The sequence below is a fragment of the Phyllostomus hastatus genome, unplaced genomic scaffold (assembly GCF_019186645.2).
Source record: "Phyllostomus hastatus isolate PE091 unplaced genomic scaffold, TTU_PhHast_1.1 phas_scaffold_129, whole genome shotgun sequence".
Classification (NCBI taxonomy): domain Eukaryota; kingdom Metazoa; phylum Chordata; class Mammalia; order Chiroptera; family Phyllostomidae; genus Phyllostomus; species Phyllostomus hastatus.
The window spans coordinates 12,292,931-12,318,439 of record NW_025334009.1 but is presented as its reverse complement, the minus strand read 5'-3'; the positions used below and the strand labels follow the sequence as shown (position 1 = coordinate 12,318,439).

At 45.0% G+C, this 25,509-nt stretch overlaps 1 protein-coding gene across 1 annotated transcript in view; it reads left to right on the top strand.

Moving 5' to 3' along the window:
* STAC (SH3 and cysteine rich domain) overlaps positions 1-25,509 on the top strand; it is a 119,250-nt gene that overhangs the window by 43,276 nt on the left and 50,465 nt on the right. The window contains exons 2-3 of the mRNA XM_045857056.1: positions 616-892; positions 23,938-24,038. Coding sequence (XP_045713012.1) covers positions 616-892; positions 23,938-24,038 — 378 coding nt within the window. The remainder of the gene's footprint in view (positions 1-615; positions 893-23,937; positions 24,039-25,509) is intronic.

Genomic DNA, 25,509 nt, shown 5'->3' with positions numbered 1-25,509 from the left:
AAGAGCAGAGAATGTCAAGTAGGCGATTCCACACTGTGTCGCCCTCAGACACACACACGCACGCACGCACAGAGGTTACTTTTCCATATGCGTCAGACCCAGGCTGGCTTGAGAGCTCGTGTTCTCCCGACACTTTAGCCAGATTAATTCTGAGTTTGGCCTCTCCTGCTTTGCTGTGTAAAGAGACAAACAGCTGCTAAGTGACCATGAGCGAGAAAGGCCAGCAGAGGCCTCAACATTACAGAGCCAGCTTTTGAGCCCAAGAGTTTGTACATGTAATATTTCCGCAATTCAAATTCAAAACACAAGTGGTGTCCAAACCCAGTGTCATGGGATATTTTGACAGCACCTTGGTGGGACCTCAAGGAGGCAGGGAGGTGGAGAAGGGGCAGAAGCTAAGGCAACATGGAACCTCTTTCTGCCATCTGGGTTGGCAGGGGGGTGGGCTGCCCAGCTCCCTCTAGGCACCACCCCAACCACAGAGGGGCATCTAAGAGCCTCCTGGGGACTGAGGGTGTCTGTGGGAACAGTGCAGTGCATGGAGTACACGCCACCCCCACCGCATGCATCTGCACAATTGATCGTAAGAGAGTCTGTTCTGTCATTGCATTGCAGCTCCAGAAACTAAAACGATCACTTTCTTTCAAGACCAAGAGTCTACGGAGCAAAAGTGCTGACAACTTCTTCCAGCAAACCAACAGCGACGTGAAGCTGCAAGGGGACATGCCGGCTGAGGTCAGCCCCAGCTCCAGCCCACTCCCTGCCCCAGCCAGCCTGACGTCCACACCCACCAGGGGTGGCCTGCACCCAGGCAGCGGCAAGGCCCATGCCTTTCAGGAACACATCTTCAAGAAGCCCACTTTCTGTGACGTCTGCAACCACATGATCGTGGGTAAGGCCCTCACCGCCCCTTCCTCCTGGTCCCCACTGCAAAGCCCAGGGAGAGTGGTATAGCATGGGTCCGGGTCCTCGCAGACTCTGCACCTCAGAGGTGTGCACACATGAGGGTTGTTTGGGAGCATTTGGGGGGACAGTATTTGTGGAAAGGCATGGGAAGCAGGACCAGGCTGTGGAGAAGTCGGGTTGTGATATAGTTGTAACAACACCTTCAGCTGATCCTCCGGGGACCTCTAGCCCTTTATAGTCCAATTTGCATTGAGGCTGGAGGCCTGGGACTTTGTACCCCTTCGGGGGACATACCTTTGAACAAAGTAGCTCTTCTTAGCCGAGGGCAATTAGCAGCAGGGGAATTAGTAGGAGCCAACCAAAGTAACATTTGACGATGGTGCAGTTTGGCAGGAGCATCTGAGTGAGCATCCCAGCATCTACTATAGTGTGCGTGGGCTGTGCATCTGGGGCAGCCGGCAGAGGGGGCTATTTCTTGGTGACTTACCGGTGAATGACCCAGACAGAGAAGTGTGTGAGGGATCATTCTGGGGACAGGAGACTTTGGGGAGGTACTGTACTGGCCAGAAAATATGGTTCCGCCCCCATCCCATTACAACTCTGGACCCAGAGAGAACTCACTCATGGTCCCTCAGAGAAGTGGTGGTGGCCTGAGGGTCTTAGGGGTTGCACGCAGATGAAGAGAATGACCTCTGCGATGCCCCAGCTGGAAGAAAAGCATGTGCCATTCAGGGCCACGGGTGCAGAGACTCCGCACTTCTGCCTCCCCCGTGTCGGAGACCCGGAGACCACGCAGATGGAGGTAAACAAAGAGAAGGTGGGTGGGACTCAGGGAATTTAAACCAGTGGTTTCAAGAACAGCAGTGTATCCTGGAAGCTGAACAAGAGAAAAGAGGGAAGAAGACAAATGCATGTATGCTCTGGGGGGTGTGGGGATTCACACCCCCGCCCCCAGTAACTCCCTATTAGGAGAAGTTCAAGGGCAGAGGCAGGAGAGGAAAATGAGGCTGAAAATCAAAAGATGCCAGGCAGATCCAGCTGCAGACTGTCTTCCTGAGACAGCGCTGATATTCCAGACATGGAACCCTTCAAAAGCCCAGAGCGCCCGAGAGAACACCGTGAGGAAGGCGGGTGTGGGAGACAGGCCTTGCCCGCCATGGTGGTCCCCATGCCAAGCCTGTACTGTGGCTCCTGCTCACTTACAGCCCGGTCGCTGCAGCCGGAGGCGTGGCAAGGATGCTTTAGAGGAGAACACTTATATCAAGAGCCTCAGATGGTCCAGCTGGGGGCGAGGGCCTGGCGTGGCCCTGGGGAAAAAGCTACCATATGTATCACTCCCCCTCACCATCTGGCTCCTCCACACTGACACAGAGCCCGCCTCCCAACCCCACATTTCCCCTCGTGCTCTTCCCCTGTGGCCCTGGCATCTCTTCCAAGGACGACAGTTGTCTCAGGCCTGATTCCCTAGAAGCAGAGCCTGAGATGGGATTCAAATGCACCTAAGTTATGGAGGGGGTGCTGTCAGGAGAAGGGGGGGGGAAGGGGGGGTGGGGGAGGAGCTACACAAGGAAGTGGTCTCAGCGGGAGTCTCACTTTTGATCTGCGGGGAGCTGTGGTCCGGGAATGGCACCAGGTGTCAGTGGGTTTTGGAGGCAGCTCACGTTCTGCCGAAGGGAATTTTCCAAAGAAAGGGGTAGCGACCAGCATATCCATTTCCCGCCAGTGTATTAGTGCTTTTTCAAATCACCATAGACTTAGTGGCTTAAAACAGCACAGATGTATTACCTTACAGTTCTGGAGGCCAGACGTCCTCACTGGGTCGGTCTCCCTGGGCTACAATCAAGGTGTCGGTAGGTAGGGCTGACTTCCTTTCTGGAGGCTGTATAGGAGAATCCCTGTTCTTGCCTTTTCCAGCTTCTAGAGGCAGCCACACCTCAGCCTGCGGCCCCTTGCCACATTCAAAGTCAGCAATGGCAGGTCACCTCTTTCTCACACCACCCTCTCTCACGAGGACCCTTGTGATTGCAGTAGAACCACCTGGATAAACCAGGATAAGGTCACCTTACTTCCATCTGCAACCATGATTTTCCCTTGCCATGCAGCATAGCATGTTCACCAGTTCTGGGGGTTAGGATGTGGACATCTGTGGGAAGACATTCTCTGCCTGTGCCCACCCGGGAAAGGGCGTCTGGGCAGGGCATGGGCAGTATCTGCCACAACAACAGGAGAAAACCTTGGCTGACCAGGGGACTGGCCTCTGTGGATTCCTCTCCTTCCTGGCTCTAATGCCAGTCATGAGACTGTCGTATTCCAGCTGATGGCTTTGCAACGTCACATAATAAGGGGCCATTTTCATTCAAAGTGGGCATAGAAGCACCTTTCTGTTTGGTGCACAGAATGGGAGAACAGTGACTCATGTGTTGCTCCTGGCTGTTCCAATGACATGATGAGCCCTTTCCCTTCCCAGGCAAAGTGAGATGGGGGCAGGGGGGTGGTAGAAAGACCACCCCTCTGGTCGTGGAATCAGATGGCTTGGATTTCTTCATCTCTCCTTGGAGCAAAGAAAGATATTTGGGGGATAAAACAAATTAGCTTAACAGAAATTTTTTAACTTAATAGGCATAAATAATTGAGAATATCACGTCCAGATAACAAGTCATTAGTCTCTCATCTGCATAGCAATATTTCACATACACTTGAAGGATTATCTCTAATTCTGCATTTCATATTTTATGAGGGTAGGGACAAGCAAGTGGGTGTCCGCATGAGAGTGATCAGATTGGTGAGTGGCGTGTCCACATAAAATTGTAAGGAAACCCTGGGAGTCTGGTGTGGAAAAAACTTAACATGTACAGCTGTGTTTTAAAATAACATATGTGAAGAGTGAAGAGACTCATTCTATGTGGCTTTAGAGGAAAGGGTTGGGAACAAAGGGTCAAGTTAAAAAGGCAAGTTTCAGTGAGTGAGAATATAACCTTTTCACTGATGCACTTGACCTGTCACTGAATGGCTTGTCTTGTGAGTGGCATGTGGTTTAACTTCTGTCAGGCATAGGGTCATCTCAAAGGTCTTTTCTTATTTAAATATCTTGATTTCCTTTAAAATGAGACTTAAAAAGTCTGTTGCTTCCCAAAGAGGCCAATATCTGTCATCATTGAACTTGAACTTATGGTGTCCAATATGACCAAGAAGGCAGAGTTCCGCAACTCCCTTCAGCCTTGACCAAGACGTAGTTAAGAGGTGAGATGTTCAAAATGGGAGCAGTGTCAGCCCTTCTTGTGACCATGCACGCAGGGCTTATCCTCATCTTCAGAAAACCATTATTTACCCACATTCTTATTTTCTCATCACTGTTATCCATGTGCTTCCTTCAAACAGGCCACACTTTTGATTGGTGTTTGTGTCGGTCAAGGATTTCCACAGTAAGGCTGCATAACAAATACTGTCCAACCCCAATGCTTTTTAAGTAGCTTTCTTCTGCGCCCACTCAGGCATCTTCAGATCAACTGGGACTTGACCAATCCAGACTGAGCTGAGTTACTTATCTACTCTCTGTTCCTTATTTTTCACTCTTTCCATGGGCCAGCGGGCTAGTCCTGTCATGTTCTTCTCGTGGCAAGGATGTGTGGAAGCATCCAAAGCTTCTTAAGGCTTTGGTTTAGAGATGACACTGTCCCTTCCACTGACCTCTCACCAGAACGGGAGCCACGCCAAAGTCAAGGGATGGAAAAGTGCACTCTGTCTCAAGTGGCAGGGACTTCAAAGCCACCTGGCAAAGTGCGCAGGTATGAAGGATGGGGTTGATAATTCAACCTACCATGGTGCTGAGGATGGCCTCTGGATTACTCATTTTGTTTGGTGGATTCTGCAAAGTCTTGGAGCCACACCACCCTTCAAATTCATTTCTCCATCTGGACGTGATGCCTGGCACCTGACTGTGAGCATGTCAGGGAGGGGGTCTCACATGGTCCATGCTCAGAATGCTTAGGCCATTTGGCCTCCAACTTAGTTTTTGTGTCTGCCTCCCTAGCTTCCGACTCCGATGCATCCCTTTCAATTTCCGCACAAATTTCCACCAGGCCTTTTCAAAGCAGTGGTATTCATAACCCTTATGTGACTATGCGTCACTATTTTAAATCTCATTGCAACCAGTGCGAAAAGACAAGAAGAATACATGTTTCTAAAATGCATAAGGGAAATGAGTTCACCTCTGGGGAATGTCACAATCGTTATCCTACAGAGGATTCCAGGTACACCTCAACTACTGCGACAATTCTGCAAGACTTTATTTTGAAAAAATCACAAAAGAAACATGCCCTGTGCCAAAGAGAATTGCACTGTACTTTCCTCTTATCAGAATTGAATTTATATTGTAGCTGGCTTTTTAGCCTAAGAAAGACAGAGGAGGAGAATAGTCCACAAGGCATGCTGCTCTTTTCAAAGATGAAAACAAAAGTAAACCAAATAGTAGGCTCTTTGTAGGAAAGAAGAAAGGGGATGAGAGAGGCAGGAGGGAAGGGGGAGTGAGAAAAGGCAGGAGGAAGGAGGTAAAGAGGAGACAAGAAGTGAGATGAAGTAGCGGCTAATAAATGTTTTACCTCCCTGAGACTGTGCCTAGGCCTTTGTAATCCGGGACAATGGAGCCCAGGGGTTCTGCGCCTTTTCTCTTCCTTTACTTCCCAAACATGGCCTCCTGTCTCCACATGAATCCCCTGAAGATTTGTTTTTTTCAAGCCACAGGTTCATTTTCATAGTCTACGTTCTAAGGAAAGATCACCTGCTGTCATCTTCTTAGAATGACATTTTGGAAAATGTATTAAAGCAGATGCTCTTTTCCCTTCCATTGAGAACCAAAGGCTATATCATCATGGCCAAGAACAGTCAAATCTCATTTCTGCAGTTTCTAGATGATGGGTATTTGTTTAAACAGAAAAGGGATCTGGCCCTGGCCAGTGTGGCTCAGTTGGTTGGAATGTCATCCCGTGGCTGAAAGGTTGGGGGTTTGATTCCCAGTCAGGGCACATACCTAAGTGGCGGGTTGCATCCCCAGTCCAGGCATGGGTGGGAGGCAACCAACTGATGTTTCTCTCTCACATCGATGTTTTTCTCTCTCCCTTCCTCTCTCTAAAAGCAATGAAAAAAAAATCCTTGGGTGAGAAATAAATAGATAAGTAAATAAATAAATATGTCATTCTCACTGTCTAGGACTTCTAAGTTGGAAAGGACACTCAACATTGGGTCTACAAAGCCTCCCATTGGGCCTTGCCTGACGGCCTGTGCCTCAAAGCTGGGAGTGCTACACATTTGCCACAAGCAAGTGGCCAATAAAAGTAGACCTGGACCCCAGCCTCAGGCCCTGCCCATCTATTTAGAATGTCCTTAGCTCCTTCACCCTGTAACTCATTCCCTATGACCAGCTTTGCCCTTGTCCTCGGACTTGATACCTGAGACTGTTCCTCCCCGACTCACCTGGCTCCCACGCCTTTTGGACTAAGCAGACACTGTGGCCTTCATACCTGCTCATCGAATCTTGCTTCTAGGACGTCGCTGCCCTTTATGATCCTGCTTAAACTATCCCTTACCAGAAAAGTCGGTCACCTATGCAAGCCAAAGGTGATCAACCTGAGCTTTCTGGGAGACCTGAGAGAAATAGGCAGTCAAGTGTACCTGTCTACCCCGGTGCCGGATGTCCGAGTCTTTGAGTCCACAGGACTCAAGACTCACTCTTAGACTAGGCAAATCCTCTTGTACTTGGTTAGATGAACATACTTTCTCCACCAAACACATTCACTCTTGCCATCTTCAGGCCATGGCAGTGGGAATGGGGGGTGGTGGGGCTCATCTTCTCTGTGCATCAACTAAATGTATTCCATCTATGGCACTCTGTCTTTACATTGAATTAACTACCTAGGATTCCTCATTTCAAGAGAGTATAGGGATATCCTTGTGATAATCTGTATCTCATTGAAATTTCAAGACTTGGACGAGTCAATGTGCACTATTAACAAAACGAACTCAATGCATGAGTCTACTCCAAAAATTAAGGTCTTTCCAAGGAGCTCCATTCTTCTATTTACCAACAGATACCTGGCTTCCAAAACTATTTTTAAATTAACTAAGTATTTTTTTTTGCTGGGGCTCAATTAAAAGTCACAGCATGTTAAAGGAGGTCATGTTTTCTATACAAATATTTAGCAAAATGACTAGATTTCATTGCCTAACATTTTAAGTTTTCTTATGCAGTCAATGCAGAGTCCAAGAATCATTCACTTTCAAACTGTCCACGTAGCCAGCACAGGGGAAAATAATAATAATGGCTTTGTGTTAAGTAAAAATCCCTAAAGCAGTGCCTCAGATAGAGGTTCTCGTGAACATGGTTTGTTGTGGGGCGTGCCCTCAGGAAAAGGGGAATCAGGGCAGCTGGAGGGTCTGGCAAAGGAGCTAAGCAAGGATGTGGTCTCAGAGGGACTTGGCCTCAGTCTGGTCCCACCCATGGAGAGCTCTGGAACACATATACTCTATCACCTAATGGTGCCAAAGGGGTTGGCCTCTGTATATTTCCATCACTCAGTCACTGGCCATGGCTACCCCCAGGGGGCAGTGGCGACATGACATCCCAGGCAAGGAAGACCTCATTTGGAAGAGAGCAATCCTCTAAGAAAAAGGCACCCGTGAGCCATTAGCAGCCAACACTCACAGCATCAGCATGATAAATCAGGTCTGGACAAGACACCAACAGCGTCGCCACTGTAAACATCCTCTAATGTCACAAGATGCAACATAAAAACATCCTCTACTAGAAATGAATTTTAAATGCAGATGGGCCCTTGGCATTGTGTACCTATAACACTGGGTTATCATTACAATAAATAATATAACATGAGGAAATGTTACATCACACTGAGTCCAGAACCTTTCTGCTCTGCCCTTGTTTGACCATTAGTTTCATTATTTCCTGACCTATTCTGACCTTGCCCAATTGCTCAAAAAAGCCAGATCAACCAAACCTTGAATGGAAAAACATATACACACACAACTACAAAGACAAAGCAGTGTTCACACACCAATTAAGTTATCTCTTAGCAGGAAAGGCCAAACAGAAATCAAGGGGAATATTAAAAAGCAAAGGTCAAGTCCATGTATTCTCAGAATGGAATTGAATCTCCGAGGTGCCATCAGTCATTGAACGGGACAGTTGTTTTAGGAGCTGTACGGCTTAAATAAGAAAATACCAACACTCTGTAGGATCATTTCCTTTAATTTGAAATAGATACTTTCCTTTGAGCATGGTATGTGTCCATCTTAAAACACCGTGGCCAGACCTCAGGGGTTTGGCTGACCGAATTGTTAACCTCTGGTGTTTTTATGCTCCTTTTTTATACTAAGGGGCGAAAATGCCATGTGATGCCCAGTCCAACCAAAGTCATCTCTTTGTATCCCTTGCTCATCAGGTCCCCTTGACAGAATCATGCCGACTCTGGGGCCCGAATTCTAAGTGAGAGTAGAGAAAACAGGAGCCCGGTCAGGCCAAAGAGATGGTGACCCAGCCAGATGGATGTTAGCAGGAGCTGGCACTGTCTGGCCGAGAGAAACGTGGAGAAACATGATCACTGTCTCGAAACAGCTGAAGAGATCTCGTCTGGAAGAGAGATGAGACTCACCCAGGGTCCCAGGCACGCACGGATAGATGATACCATGAGGCAGAGGTCCAGACAAAAAGGAGGAGCTTCTAAAAGTAATTTCAGAAATAGACACCGTAGATTTGGGGAGAGGAGACCTTCCACGGTAAAATATACAGTATGTTTAGAAATACTGTACACTCTCCTCCCATTAGCTTTGCATAGCACTCTTTAGCATTGACGAGTCCTTCTGTCCTGAGAATGGCCTAGTGTTATCGGTGGAGGACAGAGGGAGTGGAGCAAATGAATTATAACTGAAGAGTTCTCCCTCCTAACATCCACTTTTCCCTAATTCTTCTTGACTGCTGTTGAACGCCCCTTGGCATCTATCTCTTTAATGTGCACAGTTCAGAGAGCCTTTCCAATGCCCATAAAAGCAAACTCATTAACGAGTTATTGAGACTTCAATTCCGGCCCAGTGTTCTCAGAAAACATCGTACCCAGCCCCGTTCAACTAAAGGGGCACAAAATACTTTTAAGCCAGCCTCTTCTATTAGTTTCCTGAAATTTTATGCCTGCTGCCAGGTACTGTTTATTTTAAGAAATCTCTCACTGCAAATTACCTAAATGAAAAAGTAAACCACATTCCTTCCAGCAAAGAGGGAGCAGAAATGGATGTTAGCTGGCCAGGAGGAGGGAGGCATCTTCGAGTCTCACACAGACATGGAAGCCACAGCTGTTAGGGGCTAGCGTTATCCTCTGGGGTGTCAATGGGACACGCAGGTCATCCTTTTGAAAGTGTAAAAATCCTTGGCCTGCCACCAAAAGCGAAGACAGGACAAGGGGAGGTAGAGAGGACTTCCTGTGGTCCCGTATTTCTCATCACTCCTTCCTGCTCCCTCCCTCCCTCTAGCCTCATTTCAAATCAGTCAAGACCCAATTAAAATGTGCTAGACACCAGGTCTTGACTAACCACTTATTTTCTCTGAATTTGCACATCATCTTCCAGACAAACTTGACTTTGGTAAGCTCCTTGAAGTCGTGACCCCGTCCAATGTGTGTGCCTATTCCCACAGCGACACACGCCTGGCATGCCCAGCACAGCACATACCTAGCACTCAGTATTTTAAAAAAGAGTAATTAGTGATGGGGAAAAAATAGTCTTCCTTCAAATACTAACCCACACAACCAAAGCGAATTTAAAACAATACAGAAGAAAAACACGGGAAAATCTCTCATCCTTCTGAAACTCACGCCCAGGCACATCAAGACTCCAGCCTGCCCAAAAGGAAGCTGGACGCGGAAGCCCTGTCTTCTCATCTGTCATCTTTCTCTTTTATTTCTCCTTCGTGTTGCATATTTTCATGCCAACTTCCTCAGCCCACAGAGGGCCATTGCAGAAACATCTCCATTGTGAATTATATACCCAAATAAAACGACATCCTATCTTATTGAATACTTTTGTCATGAATTCCACTGTTACAATAAACCTTGCACTGTCCTTTTTTCCTTCCTAATCACTTGTTTTGCCTTTATCTACCCTTTAACTGTAAACCTTTTCATCATGCTACCTAATAGCTTCTTTTGAAAATGTACTTCATTGGATTTTAGATTACGTTTCCCCTCAACCTGAATTTTTATTCTGAAACAGAAGAGGTTTATAGATTTGCTTTCATTGTCACGAGTGAAATATTTGGCTTTTCTTCTGTCGGTTACTCTTTTTTTTCTGTGTCCTGTTTCCTTCCAGTGTGTGTGTGTGAGAGAGCTGTTTGTGGTTTATAGGTTCTTTCTTTTCATGATCTTTTGTGTTTTGAAAGACATATATTTTTCTCCTAATGATTACCTCTAAGATTTTCAAAACACAATCTTCATTCTACATTTCTCAAGTTATTAAAAATAAAGGTAAATATGGTATTTTGATTCCTCAGTTGAACTATGCTCATCAAACTTTTAATCCCAACTTCCATTCTGCCAGTAATAGTATTTCTACGTCTTGCTTTTGCAGATTAAATGGAACACTCTTATCAACCCAGATTTTTATTGTTATTCCAATGTTCTGCAAGTCAGTCATTTGAGAATAAATCTCAAGATACACGTACATTTTATAACAAGACTTATACGTCTACTTAAACATTTCTAGTTTTAACGGATTTCGACATTTACCACCAGTTCTCCAATTACGTAATATCTCCAGTCTTAAGCTCTTCACTTCGTTTTGTTTCTTGGTTGCTCCTGAGCACCGAAGGCATAAGCGAGGAAATTACCATGCCCCCCCACCCTTGTCTGGCTCATGACTCTCCTGCAGATTGGGGCTGATTGGTGATGACTTCAACCTGGATCTTCTTGCGGTCTCTACTCAATGTCCCTTGGCCATATTCTGTGGCTTTGTGTCCCTGCCCACTCTGCCTTTACTGAAGCTAGCAGCACATTCTCCTCTTCAAAACCAGTCCGTGAAATCCAAAGGTCTGGCAACTGTGGCTTTATGACAGTATTTACATCACCTGTAGCGTCCTTTCCTTCCTTCATGCCTCTAATAAGGATTTTGATTCTAAAATTTTATCATTTGCTTCCTTACAGTCCCCATACATTATTTCAGGTCTTTTCTTTTTAATTTCTTCCTTCGACTCCTTTATTGTAATATCTGGTTCTCTTGTGCTTTTTTTGTCAACAAAAAACAGATGCTGTATATAAGTTTCTTTTGTTTCACATAATGAAATAAGATATGTCTTCTCTTATGGCATTGCTGACAGGAGCAAAGGAGGCGGGTTATGTCACGCAGTCACACAGGCTACGCAAGTGGTGAGTGTGACAGCACCAACTCCAGAGGGCGGAGGCGGTGATGTGTCGTGCTGTGATCTCTGTAGTAGCCTTAGCGCTAAGCCTGGCACCCTTCTGTAACTGTGGTTCAGTGTGAATTTGTTAAGTAAGTGAATGAATAGACAAATTAGCACTCGGCCCATGAGAACTATTGTCAGAATTATGATAATGATTACTTTTGTTCAACACAAAGCAACATACTCAGAATTAAGAAGGCAGAACTCTAGATAACCTCGATAACCAATTGTCCACCAGCTCTGTGCCCAGCCCAGTGCTGATATCTGCCATCTTCATAAACTCAAGTGAGGAGGCTGAGAGCTCGCAAAGGAAAGGGAAATAGAAGTTATCTAGAAAGGAAGAAGGGAGAGGGGGCCGTGGTCACTTTAAGCTGAGACCTGTTGGGCCTCCCCTCATAACACTCTGCAGTGCTCAGAGGACAAGGTGGGTTGAACCAGCCTCACGCTGCTCTTACTCGTCTTCTTCCAGAGCCATCTGATCCCCACCCCCACCCAGGTAGGGGATCAGACGAGGATGTCCTGAAGCCAGGTTATGGATGGGAGGATCTCTGAACCGCATTTGGGGACCAGTTTGGGGGACGTCAGGAAGCCAAAGGAACTGTCAGAGTCTAGTTAATCTCAACGACGTTGGTCATACTTCTACATATGTTCCTAATTCTGTTTTCTGCAGTGTACACATACGCTAATATTAGGAAGACAGGGACACCGCCTCTCTCCTCCACCCCATCATTAACACCTCGTGACTATTGAGAATAAGAAAGGGACCAAGTGGTGAAAAGAGAATCTTTGCATGTGTCCAACTTCCCAGAAAATAAAAATTTCCCAAGCTGCCAGATACTGCCGTTATCTTATCAATGTAAGAAAGAAAATGCGGAACTTCATTCCTGTGAATTATTTATTTTACTAGTAATTGAAGAAAGACTTAAATGGTCAAGCTTGGGGGAAAACATCATTTTTAAAAAGTCAGCCAAAGGAAAGAGATGGGCCCTCTTAAGTGGGAGATGATGGCGTTTGCGAGCACTTCGCTGATTTCCCGAACCACCGCCTGGAGGCGACCTTTCAGAAAAACAATGGGGTCTTTTGTTTTTTGTTTAAAATACAAAGGCCCCAAAGCTTTGTATTTTAGGGCCTTTTAACATCAGACCTTAGCAGAAAGAAACGACAATACTGGAAAGTATTTTCACTGCGTATATAACCAACCAGAGTGGAGAGAATGAAAATGTAAGGTGATCTTTTCTTAAATTTTTAGTCATTCCCTATCAGTCACCAGCTAGATGCTATTTAGTAATAGCATAGCAAATATATACTAATTATATATATTTCCATGTTCTTCTGACCTACTGTGCTTCATATATGTTCCCCTTGTCTTGTCCACCAAGAAATACAAACGGTGCCAGGGCAGAAGGAAAGGAGGAGGAATCACTCAAAGTCGGGCTTCGGTGGACAGAAATAGACACTGCTGTGAATGCTGGACATGCTTTGAGAGTTTTCAAAACTTGAAGCCGCAAAGCCTTTTTGTGACTGCGCTATTGCTGGCTCCCATCCTCCTGCTGGGGGTCAGACCAAACCATGACAGACGCATGTGGACAGGCTTCCTGCCCTTGGACCCACGAGCAGCTCCGTGCTTGAAAGCGAGGGATCCAGGAGAACAGGCCACCTCCTGTTGTAAACACAGAGAGATGAGGACCTGTGGGAAAATGGGCACCCTGCACTCCCGTTCAGCTGCCGTAACAAGGAAAGCTCCGCTGACCTACTTTAGAATAGTCATTGGGTTGTGCAGCCACAGTGGGTACCACATCATAAAATGACAGAACTGGGCCCGTAGTAAAAAGCGGGGCATCCTCCCTGAGTATCTGAGGCTCAAAAGCATCAGACAGGTGTGTATGTCTGTGTGTGTGTGTGTGTCTATGGGCAATACCTGGACACTGTGACTCAGCCATTAAACAAAGAGGACGGGGGCAAGAGAAATACATGGTTATTTCCTATTAAAGCACTTTTTTTATAGCTTATCAACACTGGCTGGTTGTACAACCAGAAAAACAAAGCATAGATTATGCTTTTCACATGCTAAGCTTACCTGAGAGGAAAATCTAAACGTCTATAGCTACTCTGCACTCCCCACCCCAACAACAACACAACAAACAAGTTCATGAGTGCACACACTTACACATGTGTGCACATGTACACACCATGCATACACTCTCACACCCCCACCGTCCCCTACACAGAAGGAGAACTGACACAGGAAATGTGTGTTTCCATGGGCACAGCAGGGTCATGGTTTAAAGAATTCACACCCACTTCAGCCTGTGCCTGAGCCCTCACCATCTAAAATCCAGGCACCATCTTCATCCTGTTCATAATGTCATAAAGAGAAGTAACAAGAATCACCTATCGTTAAAACCGAAGACGGACAATGAACCAGCCTGACTCGGTTTGGCCCAGAAGGACTCTGTCACTTTGCATGAGACCGGCCTGATATCCCTGTTGATAAAAGGAGATTTCGGGGACCATTTTCAGAGCATGTGTTTTCTGATTTTAGAAAGAGAAATGAAAAAACCATCTGATAGAGGTGGTGCGAAGATTACACGAGACCGTAGCCAAAAGTGGTGGTGTTCAGGTCACTGTAACAGGGCCCTTGGCTTCTCCCTGTCTTGCTGTGCTGCCGCCGGCCTGCCCTACTTTCCAACTGCCAGAAGCTTGCCGCCCAGATGTCTGGTCGATGCCAAAATACTTCCATGTGTCCACAGCGGAACAAAGCATCTTCTCTCATACGACCTGCCCCTTCACTGATGTCCTCTCCTGTTGGAGGCAGATGGCACCTGTGCTCTCAGCTACCTGGCCAGAGCCTCAAGGCCACCTTGGACCCCTCCCTTCCCCCTCCATTCAGAAAGCCCCCCCATGAACACACTGTCAGTTCTCCATCTGTGGGTTCCCTGCAGCCAGGCCAGTCCTCCCTTCCCCACTGCTCCCAACCCAGTCCAGGCTTCAACACCTCTCACATGAGCTGTTTTAAGAACTTCTGAAATAATGTCCTTTCTGTCCATCTCTACTTCCTCGTCCACTTGACACACGCTGCCAAACCTCCTCTGAAAGCAAACAGACACCGGATTACTGCTCTCCTCAGGAATGGCTACACTACCTCACTGCCTAGAGATTTGCTCGATGCTTATTCCAAAACCTCTAGTCACTGACAAAGGTGAAGAAGGGCTTTGTCCCATCTGACTTGTAGAAGGTGAAGCTTTGTTCACTCCCCTGGACATCCATCATCAATAGCACTCACTAGTGAGCATCTATGAGTGGATCATGGTCACGAACTCAAAATACAGAGCTGCAGGGGGGAGCTGAGGGAGAGGCAGAGCAGTGTGGGGGCTCCTAGGTGGGTACTTGCATCCTGGCTCTGCACTCGGTAGATCAACTGACCTCGGCCAACTTCATTTACCTTCTCTCAATCCCAGGATCTTTCAAATGTCATTGACAATAATACCTAATTCATGGACTTTCTGACAAAGCGCCATAAATGATGTTCTTTGTGAACTGTACAACTTAAAAATGGTTCACTGCTAGTCAAGCTACCTTTATGCATGAAAGGTTGTTGTTAGTAGGCTGCCAGTTTCCTAGGAAAGCGCTTTGGGGATGGCGAGAAGGGCTAGTGCTTGGATCGGCCAATCCATTCTCGGGAGGCCTGAGGATAAATACGAATGCTTGAGCCTGAAGCTAGAGGAATAATTGTGTAGAAAGCAAATGAGACTGTGAACACTGCAGACCTTGGAGAAGAGGAGAAAGAACAGCAGAGATTATTAATACCAGGGTCGGGGGTATCAAGCCCAGATATTTCCCAGATGGTCATGAGAAAGCGATAATCCTGGAGGATGTCTCCTATCAGAATTTTAAGCCAAACACACATAACAGAAGGAAAGCTCGGTGGCCACGATATTACGATATGAACTGGTGACCCAGGGGGTAAAGGCTATGGACTCCAAGCTGAAAGCTCTGAGCCAACCCAACTCCTGTTGCTATTTTTAAAGTTCAGTGCGGGTGAGGGGCGGGGGAAGTAGGGAGAGTTTTTCCACTAGTAGTCAGGAACCTAAATAGGAAAGATCAACAGAGGCATTTATAAACAATGAATGCCATTAATTTTTTTCAGCTAAGAAGGGGGTTGGAAAAGTTGTAGTGCAGCAAGGAGTGGGGAATGTATGCAGAGAGAGGTGGCCCGGGGGGTCTTCACAAGTTTTAATGGTCCTTTCTGCTTGCTTGATGGCATTTCAAGTCACCGGTGAATGACTAAGTCACTGGCTTTCTTGGGAAACTTAGAAACCATCTTGTTCCATTGAACTTGTAGTGGGAAAGACATAGGCTGGGTTATTTTTAATCAAAGTCTCATGACTAGAGTTCAAGTGTGATATAAAACATGTTCCCCCTTTTTCCCCTTTAGAAGGAAGCTTTCTAACTATTGAGTGATATCTAAAGTTTGGGAGCAGTTTAAGGGGTATTGCTCTAATTCCGAAGCTCCAGCTCTTTGTAGTACTCCACTGTGAGGACAGTGACAAGTAACCTAGGACTCCTTTTAGGGTTGTGAGACACAGGTCGTTGGAAGCCCTGGTCTGAGCTATGTCTGCTTAACTTCCCAGCATGGGGCAACGAGAAGACCATCATCACAAAAGGCTGGATATAGCATTCTAACACCAGCTCTGCCGTGAAGGAGCAGTATAGCATTTGCCAAAGCACTTTGCTTCTTTGAGCCTTAGTTTCTTCATCTGCAAAGTGAGAGGGTTGCCTACTTATGGTTCTCTTTTTATTATTTTTCATCTTTGCACATTTGAAAGAAAAAATGCATATCTTGCTGTTTTTATTTCCAGTTCTTTGATTACTAATTAAACCTGCCATTCATTAAATGCTTAACTTTCAATTCCGTTTCTTTTAATAAGCTGTCAGTTTATGTCTTGGGCAATATAGTTTTGGCTTATTCATCTTTTCCTTTTAGTTTGTAAGACATGCTCATAAATCTTTTATAATACAGTAGCATACCCTTAATTTTATAAGCCAAACATTTGCCTCAACTTATCTGCCCATCAGTTTTGTACTAGTGGGTATATTTTTATGTAATCAAATTTACCAACTTTTTTGTATATTGTTTTCTCTCATTAAAATCTTACTTAGAAAGATCTTCTTAAATCAAGAATAAATAAGCTAGTATTTATATTTTCTTCAATTAATATAATGATTTCAACTTTTACTTAATTTCTTAATCCATCCAAAATTTTGTTCAGAATATCCTGTGAATTAAGTATCTAGTGTTTCCCCAAAATAATTTACCAGGTGACACAACAGTGTCTGTTAAATAATTCCTCTTTTCACGGCTGATTTGAAAGTCACTTTTATTGAACATTAAATTCTTAAAGATGCTTAAGTATATTTTGTGTTAGCACCAGTAGCACTCTGGTTTAATTATTATTGTGGTTTATAATAGCTCTTTTTCAAAAATATTTTGCTGTTCTCAAGCATTTATTCTTCAACATTAATTTTAGAATCATTTTGTGAGGTCCTCCACCCAAATCCCATTGAGATTTGAGCTCGAATTCTGGTATATTTGCAGAACTATTTGGAGAAAATTGGCATCCCTTCAATGCATTTCTTATTTAATAATAGCATGCTGAGTATTAGTAACATCAGGCATCCTTGTCTTCTTTCCAACTTAAATAGGAATTCATTCAAAAAATGTTTGTGGGGCCCCTCCTCTGTGCCAGGTTTTGCTCCGAGCACTTAGGTTGCATCAGTGACCAAACCAGGCAAATATCTTTGCCTTTGCAGAGCTGACATTGTAGCTGAGCAGACGATGGATGGGTGGAGTTTTCTAAGGTGACGGGTAATGTGGCAAGAACAATGTTAAAGCAGGGGGGAGGACGATCTGAAATCCCAGGGCAAGGGGCAGGTTGCTGTGCCACATGAGATGGTCAGGGTCCATCAGATCGGAGCAAGACTTGAAGGTGAGAAGACTCTGAGGAAGGAAACAACAAGAGCCAAGCAGAAGCATGCTGTGTGTAAGCACCAGCCGGGTAGCCAGCATGGGGTGCGGCAGAATTCATGAAGAGCAGAGAGAAAAGGTGGGCGGGGATCTCGTGCAACTCTGCTAGCCATTGTCAGGACTATCGCTTTCACTGTGTAAAGTAATGACAGCACTTGAATCTAATTATATTTTGCAAGTGTCCCTCTGGCTGCTATGTGAGGAACAGAATTTGCTGGGATGGAGGCAAGGATTGAAGCAGAGAAGGCAGGAGGCTATTACTACAGCAATTCAGGTAATAGGTCAAGGTGAGAGCAGGAAGGATTGAGAATGGTCCAGCTTCATGATATGTTTTGGAGGAAGTACCCAGCAGGAGTTTCCCCCAGCATGAGGGCTGCCCGGGGGAAATAGGAAACAGGGATGCTTCCGAGGTTTTTGGCCCTAGTAACTGGAAGAATCATTTGCCATCAACCGAGATGGGGAAATTGTCGGCTGAGTAAGTTCAATCCTATGAAATCTTTTGTTAAGCTGCAATGGCACGAAGTGAAGAGTATCTCAAGCTTTCCAAAAGCTTGCTTTGTGCCAGAAAGACCTCCATTAGTCTGGCAACCGACTTTTTCATGAAAATCCTCTTTTGATTCCCGTATTCAGGTCTGTTTTCATGCTACACCGGCAGAGTTAAATAGACGCGGCAGAAACCATGTGGCCTGCAAAATCTAAAATACTTACTTTCTTGCCCTTTACAGGGAAATTTTTCTGGCTTCTAATCTAACTCTTCAGAAGGGAAAAACAAACAGACAAACAAACAAAAACACCTCCTACATTTGTGTCCACACTTGGCATTGTTGAAAGGTTTTCTCCTGGAGAGACCCTTCATTCTGCTGCCCGAGTCTCTCCGTGCTTGGAATGTGGGTGTTTTTTCAAAGAAAGACTCAGGAGATATCTGTTTTTCTCCTGGTAACTCTGTCTTCACTTGATGATCCCGCAAACCACATTCTGAAAAGACCATACTAGACCATGAGAAAGGGTTTCTCATGCTGTGGGGAATGTCACGCTGGTGGTATGCTCCGTGTGGGAGAGGTGAGTGCCAGAGAGAAGGACAGGAGGGTCGTTCTGTCCCCTCTCCCTCTGGGCATGGGAGGAACTGCAGAGACCACTAACCTCCATGGTCCCCTCTGGCCCTCAGCCTCTTTTTTTCTCCCCCATTTTCTTAACATCAAAGCTGTACATGAGGACTAGGGTGCGAGGACCCTCCGATGTCAGCAGACGTGACATTCTCAGTTCTGACAGCTTCTCCACAACCCTTGCCCAAGCTGCCCAAGTCCTAGTCTGACCTGAAACCTGAAGTTTGATGTTTCAGTCACATTGTTCTATAGCATGAATAAGAGTTTGCACTCATTCATTTTTGTCTTGCTTTTGTTAAAAAAAAAAAAAATCTTCTCTTCTTGCTCTCCAACCTGTCCCAGTGTAGCTTTTTGATACAGCACACTGGGGGATCTCTCCAGACAAAGGCCAAACCGTGTGCTGTGGACATACATGCTCCCAGAGAGCTGAGGGGCCAGTGCTGGGCGCACGGACGGCTCACTCCGGCTGGAACGTAGCGCCCGTGCTCCGTAGTTCTAACTCTCTCTGTGTAGCCACGGCTCTGAAACCTTAGCACTTTGCTCTACCTCAGGTTGTTAGAGGCCCTTCAATCGTCAACTTATCCCATCAGTACATAAATAAAACATAATTATTCTATATGATTATGCTTAAATACTATTTAAACGAAAAAATAATAGAGTTGATATAGATCTTATTTATGAAAGAACGATGGAGTGAATTATTTCATGATATAAATGAAATATTTCTTTAATATTTTATGCCATATTTGAGTTCCAAAGGTATTTGAAGGAATCTTTTGCAAAACGAAGAACAACTTACTTGTTTGTACACACACTGCATTACAAGGAGGGGTTTGGAGGCGGTACACACAGGAGAATAGGATGCAGCCTGACCTGGGTCATGCCTGATCCAGTCCTGGGTTGCAAACGTCCAGGTAAGCCTTAAGGAATTTGGAAGTCGTGCCCTCAGGGAAAGTCACCGTGCAGAAATGCCGATGACACGCCTTCCAGCCATAATACAGCTGACTTGTGCACGGTGAGTTATGCTCACCCAGGACAGGGCCCTTGATTTTCCCATTCTGTGCTCGTGACCCCTATCTCAGATGGGAAGACGGAGGCTCAGAGATTGAGTACCTTGTCCAGCGTCTCAGGGCTCAGAACTAATATCTAAGCCTTTTGATGCCTGAGGCCTGACTGCTCCCACCCCACCATGATGTCTTTATATATCTTATGTGCAAGTACAAACACACATATGTAGTATGAACATACTAATGTAATACAGTTTGGGCATGGAAGCTTTAATAAGCTGTAAAACAGCTTTTGGACTTTTATATTCTTCCATTTGTACTTCTCCGGCTGCACTCCTTTTAAGAGAATCAACCAAAATGAGAACATTGATTTTATTAAAAGCATCTATGACATGGATGCCATTTTCAAAACAAACAATACGTCCCTGAACTAGTGCATATCAAAACTAGAAACAAGCAGTGTACCCTTTTACCGGCGCGTGCATTTGTGGCCTTGACTCCTAATGCATTATTGAGCGTGTGAGTGAGTAATCACCAGCTTAGAGGGTATGGCGGGGAACTCTGCCGTGGGAAGAACTCTCTATTTCCTGCACTCTCCTCCTGCACGTTCCCAAGGGCCTGCCCTGGGCTCCAGGGCAGTGGAGCCCATAGTCCTCTATCTTCATATACCGAGGACTACATTATCCCAAGGCGGTGACTTAACACAGTCCCCAGCAACTTTATTTATTCACTTTTTGTCACAGTAGTACATGAGATGAGTTTAAACATGGTACTGATGGTACTGCAAATTCTACAGTGAAAACTGTCTCACTCTATCACCCAGACTAACTTCCAAAACAGCAACCACTTTCAACCTCTTTGTATTTTCTGGCATTTATTTCAATATTTCTCAATGCTGTGCTTCTACTGCTATTTATTGATTAATCAAACATTTATTGGCTTTCTGCAATAGGAGATGACAATTCAGCTCCTGGGCCTTCATCACTTTCTTGCTGGTTTCCTTCTTCTCACTTTCGCTGTCCCAAAAGAGTTACAGTACAATTTGTGCTCCCTTGCTCTCGTCTTCCCAAGTAGTTTTATCACAACTTTGTGTGAACTAGATAGCCCATTTATACACTATTGTGACTATTGCACACTTCTGATTCAAGCATTTTCCTGTGATCATATCTCTTTCCTTATGCAGGTTTTATATTTCCTCAAATTAGAAATTACCCTTTTCATTTTCTTGACTTTCATGCACCTAAAATTGTTTTTTTCAAATGCTCCATATATCTGGTAAATGTCATATCTATTACAATATCCAAACTCCAAAAGTATCAGTAAACTTTCAAGTTCCATTTTCATCTTGCAGCACCTGTCCAGCTAGAGCTATTGCAGAGTTTTCGTATGGGCATACTGTTTACTTCTCTGTATCAGTTCTTCTGTTATGCACTGGACCTGATAATCTCCTCTTCCTTGGTTTATTCCCTCGTCTTTCCAAGGCACATCCTTCATTAGTTTTCTAAGAAAGGGTATGTAGAAAGTTAGTATTTTGAATCCCTGAAGATCTGAATGGGTGTTTATTCTGTCTTCATACTTCTTGGTAATTTGGCTGAATATAAGATTCTAGGTCAAAAATTATTGTCTCCCAGAATTTTGAAGTTCCACACATTTTGGAGGTCCATGGTCTTCTAGTTTCCAAGTTGCTCCTGGGAAATTCAGCTTTCTTCTTTTCAGCTAAATTTATTACCATTCCTCCAGTTGCTCTCTGTCTTCCAAATACATGTTGAACTCTCTTCTACTCTCACTGCTCTTCCCAGGAACCTTGTCATTTGAGACTTGTACACTTTTTAAATTCTTGGACTGTAATTTCATTGGGGTTTTCATATGAATAAGTGAAATCATGTAGCCAGTCTATTACGTTTACTCAAAGTCCAGTGACATCTCTATGTTTCCAAGTATTTCAACCCATACAATCTCCTTTGCATACATTTTGACTGACACTGTAACTATTAGAAACCCTGGGAGTAGTTAGTACTATTCCCATTTGATACAGAGACAACTGAGGCTCTTGGAATGTTAATAGTTTTCTTAAGTTTAAAGAGCCAGAGTGAGACAGATGTGAATTTAAATTCCTGTTTTTCTCACTCTCCTGGAGGCATCACGGTCACATGCAGTGATGTCTTTGTGATGGAGGTCGCTTTATTAATAGCACGTGTCAAACCGCCGCTCTCTCCTATCTTGCTGCAGCAAACTAATGCCACTGCTTGATATGAGTTATTTCTTTGAACTGTTCTCTGAACCACAGCGTATGAGTTTTCCTCTTCAATCATTCTTGTTATTCCAGAGCAGAAATTGGAACACCTAAAACCAAATAATCACTGATGGTCTGACTCATACAAAATAGTAGATTGTATTAGAACAGACAAAGAAAACTAAAATTATGGTGTTCGGGTCTGAAGGAAGGAAAACAGCCTTTAATATATAATGGTGCTCTTTCAGAGTCCAGCACACAATGAAATAACTTTGTTCTTTGAAGCTTTTACTTACATTTTCACAAAGGGCACAAATAGCCTTCTCTAATCAAAAAAAAATAAATAAATAAGTGGTTCCTTTCGAAGTCCTGTCTTTTGAAGGCATTGCAGTCTTTCAGCTAAGCTGTTCCTCTCAAAAATGAAAACAGACTTCCCAGCTAGTACTGGTGAACATGCACACATACGCAGTAATTTACGGAGTGTTTATAGATCTCTTTGATTTTCTGTGGTTATAACAGCAGACATGCTTTGTGTTAAACGAATCCTTCCTGAAGAGGTTGTTCAGGTATTACCTCCCTGAAGGGTTTTCTAGGCCCTTGCCAAGTCAAAAGTTTTCCTGTTGTTTTGTTGTTTTTGTTTTGTTTTGTTTTGTTTTTCAGCTGAATGCCAGGTTTTTGTATCCATTCTTTTACCATCTCATTACACCCAAGTACATTTTTCATGTAGGTGAAGCAACCCCAAGGAACGGGAGGAAACGTTTGGGTCGAGCAGTGACAGTGAGAGTGATACCAGGCAGGCCCTTCTCTGACCTGGGGCAAATCACTCCACGGCTTAGACCCTCAGGCTACTTCTCTGCAGAATAAGATCCTACACACAAATGAGCTTCAAGTCCTCTTTCAGCTCTTGAAGGTCATTTCTAAACCTTCAATGAATCGTGGTTTCAATGTATTATCTAAGCCAGGCACCACTGTTTCAATACATGTGTGATTGTGAAAGATTTTGCTTATTCATTTATTGAATACATTGGCCGTCCTACTCAGAGCCGGTTATACAATGACAGATGAATTGAACCTCACTGCATTCATAGTCCCGAGGAGAAGGCAGACACAAACAAAGGCTCAAATAAATCATTAGGATTTTTAAAAATGCCTTGACAGAGTATTATGAGAAGGAATAATAGGAAAAAGACAATTTAGACAGTAGAAGGGGAAGGTTTCCAAGAAAGCTTCATGGAAGAAATGACAAGTGAGCCAAAGGATGAAGAACAGGAAGACAATTGAAGAATGACAGAAGCAGCATCCTAGGCATACGGGGCAGCGTGTGCAAAGATCCCGAGGCATCAGAGAGCTTATGCATTCAAGGAGCTTGAAGCAGATCATGTGGTCAGAGCATAGTGAACAAGACGGGTTGGCCTGCGATAAAAGTCGGAAGTGGGTTCCCACCAAACCATACAAAGCCTCGCCACTATGGTGAGCATTTTATATTAACACCAGAAAGGTGGGGAGAACCTACTGAAAGACGGTTCAGTGAGAGGAGGAGTTGATTCAAGTATCTTTTTATAAGATTACCCTGGTCACTCTACACAGATTGGAGGAAGGCAAAAACAGATTAAGCCAGTTCATTGGAGAATACGTTCAGATAAGGGATAAGGGTAGTTTGGGTGAGAAGGAGGCTATGGTGGAGAAGACGGTGAATTGTGCATATCTTGGTATATCTTCATTTTGCAATTGTCGTCGGCTGTGATACGCAGCGGGATATCTGTTCCACCTGTATTGGGCATTTTTCTGAGAGTTACATAACTCATAGTCAGTGGTAGGAATTCAGGTAAAAATGCACAAAATTTCTGGACTCGCACTACTCAGCAGTACACGCAGAAGAGCAGAAACAGGTGACCTATATAAAGAGCAAAGAACGTGGAATTTGCTAGCTGGAGTTGAGAGAACAATGAAAGGGAAGGCAGCTAAGATTTTCTGGGGTAATGGATAGAAACAGAGTGGGAAGAACCAAACCCAACAGCTCAGGTAGGAAGTGTGGGAGAAGCTAAAAGCCTCGACCATAATATCTTGCCCCTTTTGAAAGGTTCAGGCACAAGTCACAGAAGAGAAGAATTTCCTGGGTGGTGGAAGTGATCGCTTCTCCAGTGAGTTCACACTAGCCACCAGCAAAGGGTAGGTTGTATCCTAACCAAAGCTCACCGTGTGTCCGACAGGAACAAATGCGAAGCATGGACTACGCTGCAAAGCCTGCAAGATGAGCATCCACCACAAGTGCTTGGATGGCCTGGCACCCCAGCGGTGCATGGGCAAGCTGGTAAGCACTCGTGCCAGGAGGGAGCCCCGAGAACGCCTTGCACAGGCACTTGCCTGCCCCTGTGAGATCACTCTGTTCAAACTCCTTCCCTGCAGCACCCCTGAGAACTGACACCCAGAAGGCAGCCCCAGAATCCCTGGCCTGCTGACTTGGCATCCTAGTTGGCAAAGTGACAGGGCAGAGGAGTAGCTTTGTCAGCATAAAGGATGAATGCTCCACATGGAAAATGGACTCGGTATCCTTAATAGGATGACCGACTTGTCCCAGATTGGGACTTTCTCGGTTTTAGCACTGGAAGTCCCGCATCCTGGGACTGTCTAGGTCATAAAAGTGAAACTTCAGCACCCCAGGAACATTGCCTCAGCCCCAGGCAAACTAGGGTGGTTTGTCATTTTAGTGCTCGGTTGGCTGACAGCTCAGTGGGTGTCATGAATGGGGCAGAGAGTAGCCACCCTCCCAAAAGTGGGGAGAGTAATAAAAATCCGCAGCACTGTCATAGAATCATGGTGGCCAAACCCAGGGAGGCTGGGTAACCCTGGCCCTTTCTGGACTGATCATACCGTCTCAGGAGTGTGGCCTTCATTCATTACTGGAGCCACACATAGTTAGAAAGCAACTCAGAGGACATTTGGAAAACAAGGATGGCCAAAGAATTGTAGAAGGAACCAACAAGTTCTACCCTAGAGATACTTACAGCATGACAGCTATCTTCAATAATTAATGATAATAATAATAATAATAATACCTGTCACATAAAAGAAGTATTGTCCTCTGTGGCTCCAGGAAAAAGAACCTAGGGTCAGTAGGTACCAAGTCTTAATAATCAGAGATAAAGTCAAAAAGACCTGCTTCCAGGGTTAGTGCAAGCTCCCCCACCCCCCACCCTCCATCACTGGCGATGTGCAAACGATGGAGAATACCAATGCCAGGACTATCGGAGAAGATCGTGGAATTCCAACAGAGGCTGGGCCACTAAGTTTTCTTCCAATCCTGGGATATAGTAAGTCAAGGCTCTTAAAGAGTTCATCATCTTAACTCTGATTGACAACGTCCTCTTCTCTAAGACCCTACCTACCTGTTCCCCTCCTCTTCCTCCAATGGCAATTCCCACATGCCAAGGCAAAGACAATGAATGACAGGTCAGAAAAACAGAATATAATCTAGAACACAAAGCAAATGGTTCTGGGTGGAGCTCATCAGACAAAGGCAAAGACCTTTAGGCTGACCTCTGAGGTCTGCTTTCCCATTCCCAGGCCTTTTATGATTTTAACAAACCACAATAATAAGCTGCGGTGAAATAAGGCATCATGATCCATTTGTATTCTGGGAGATAATGAGGACCCCGGACACAAGGGAGGCTGTCGTGGGCTGCAGAGAGGAGAGTAAAAGGACAGGGCAGGGCAGGGCTGGGGCTTGCTTTCTGGATGGAGTGTGGCTGAGGACAAGTCAGCATCTTAAAGGAAGAAAAGGA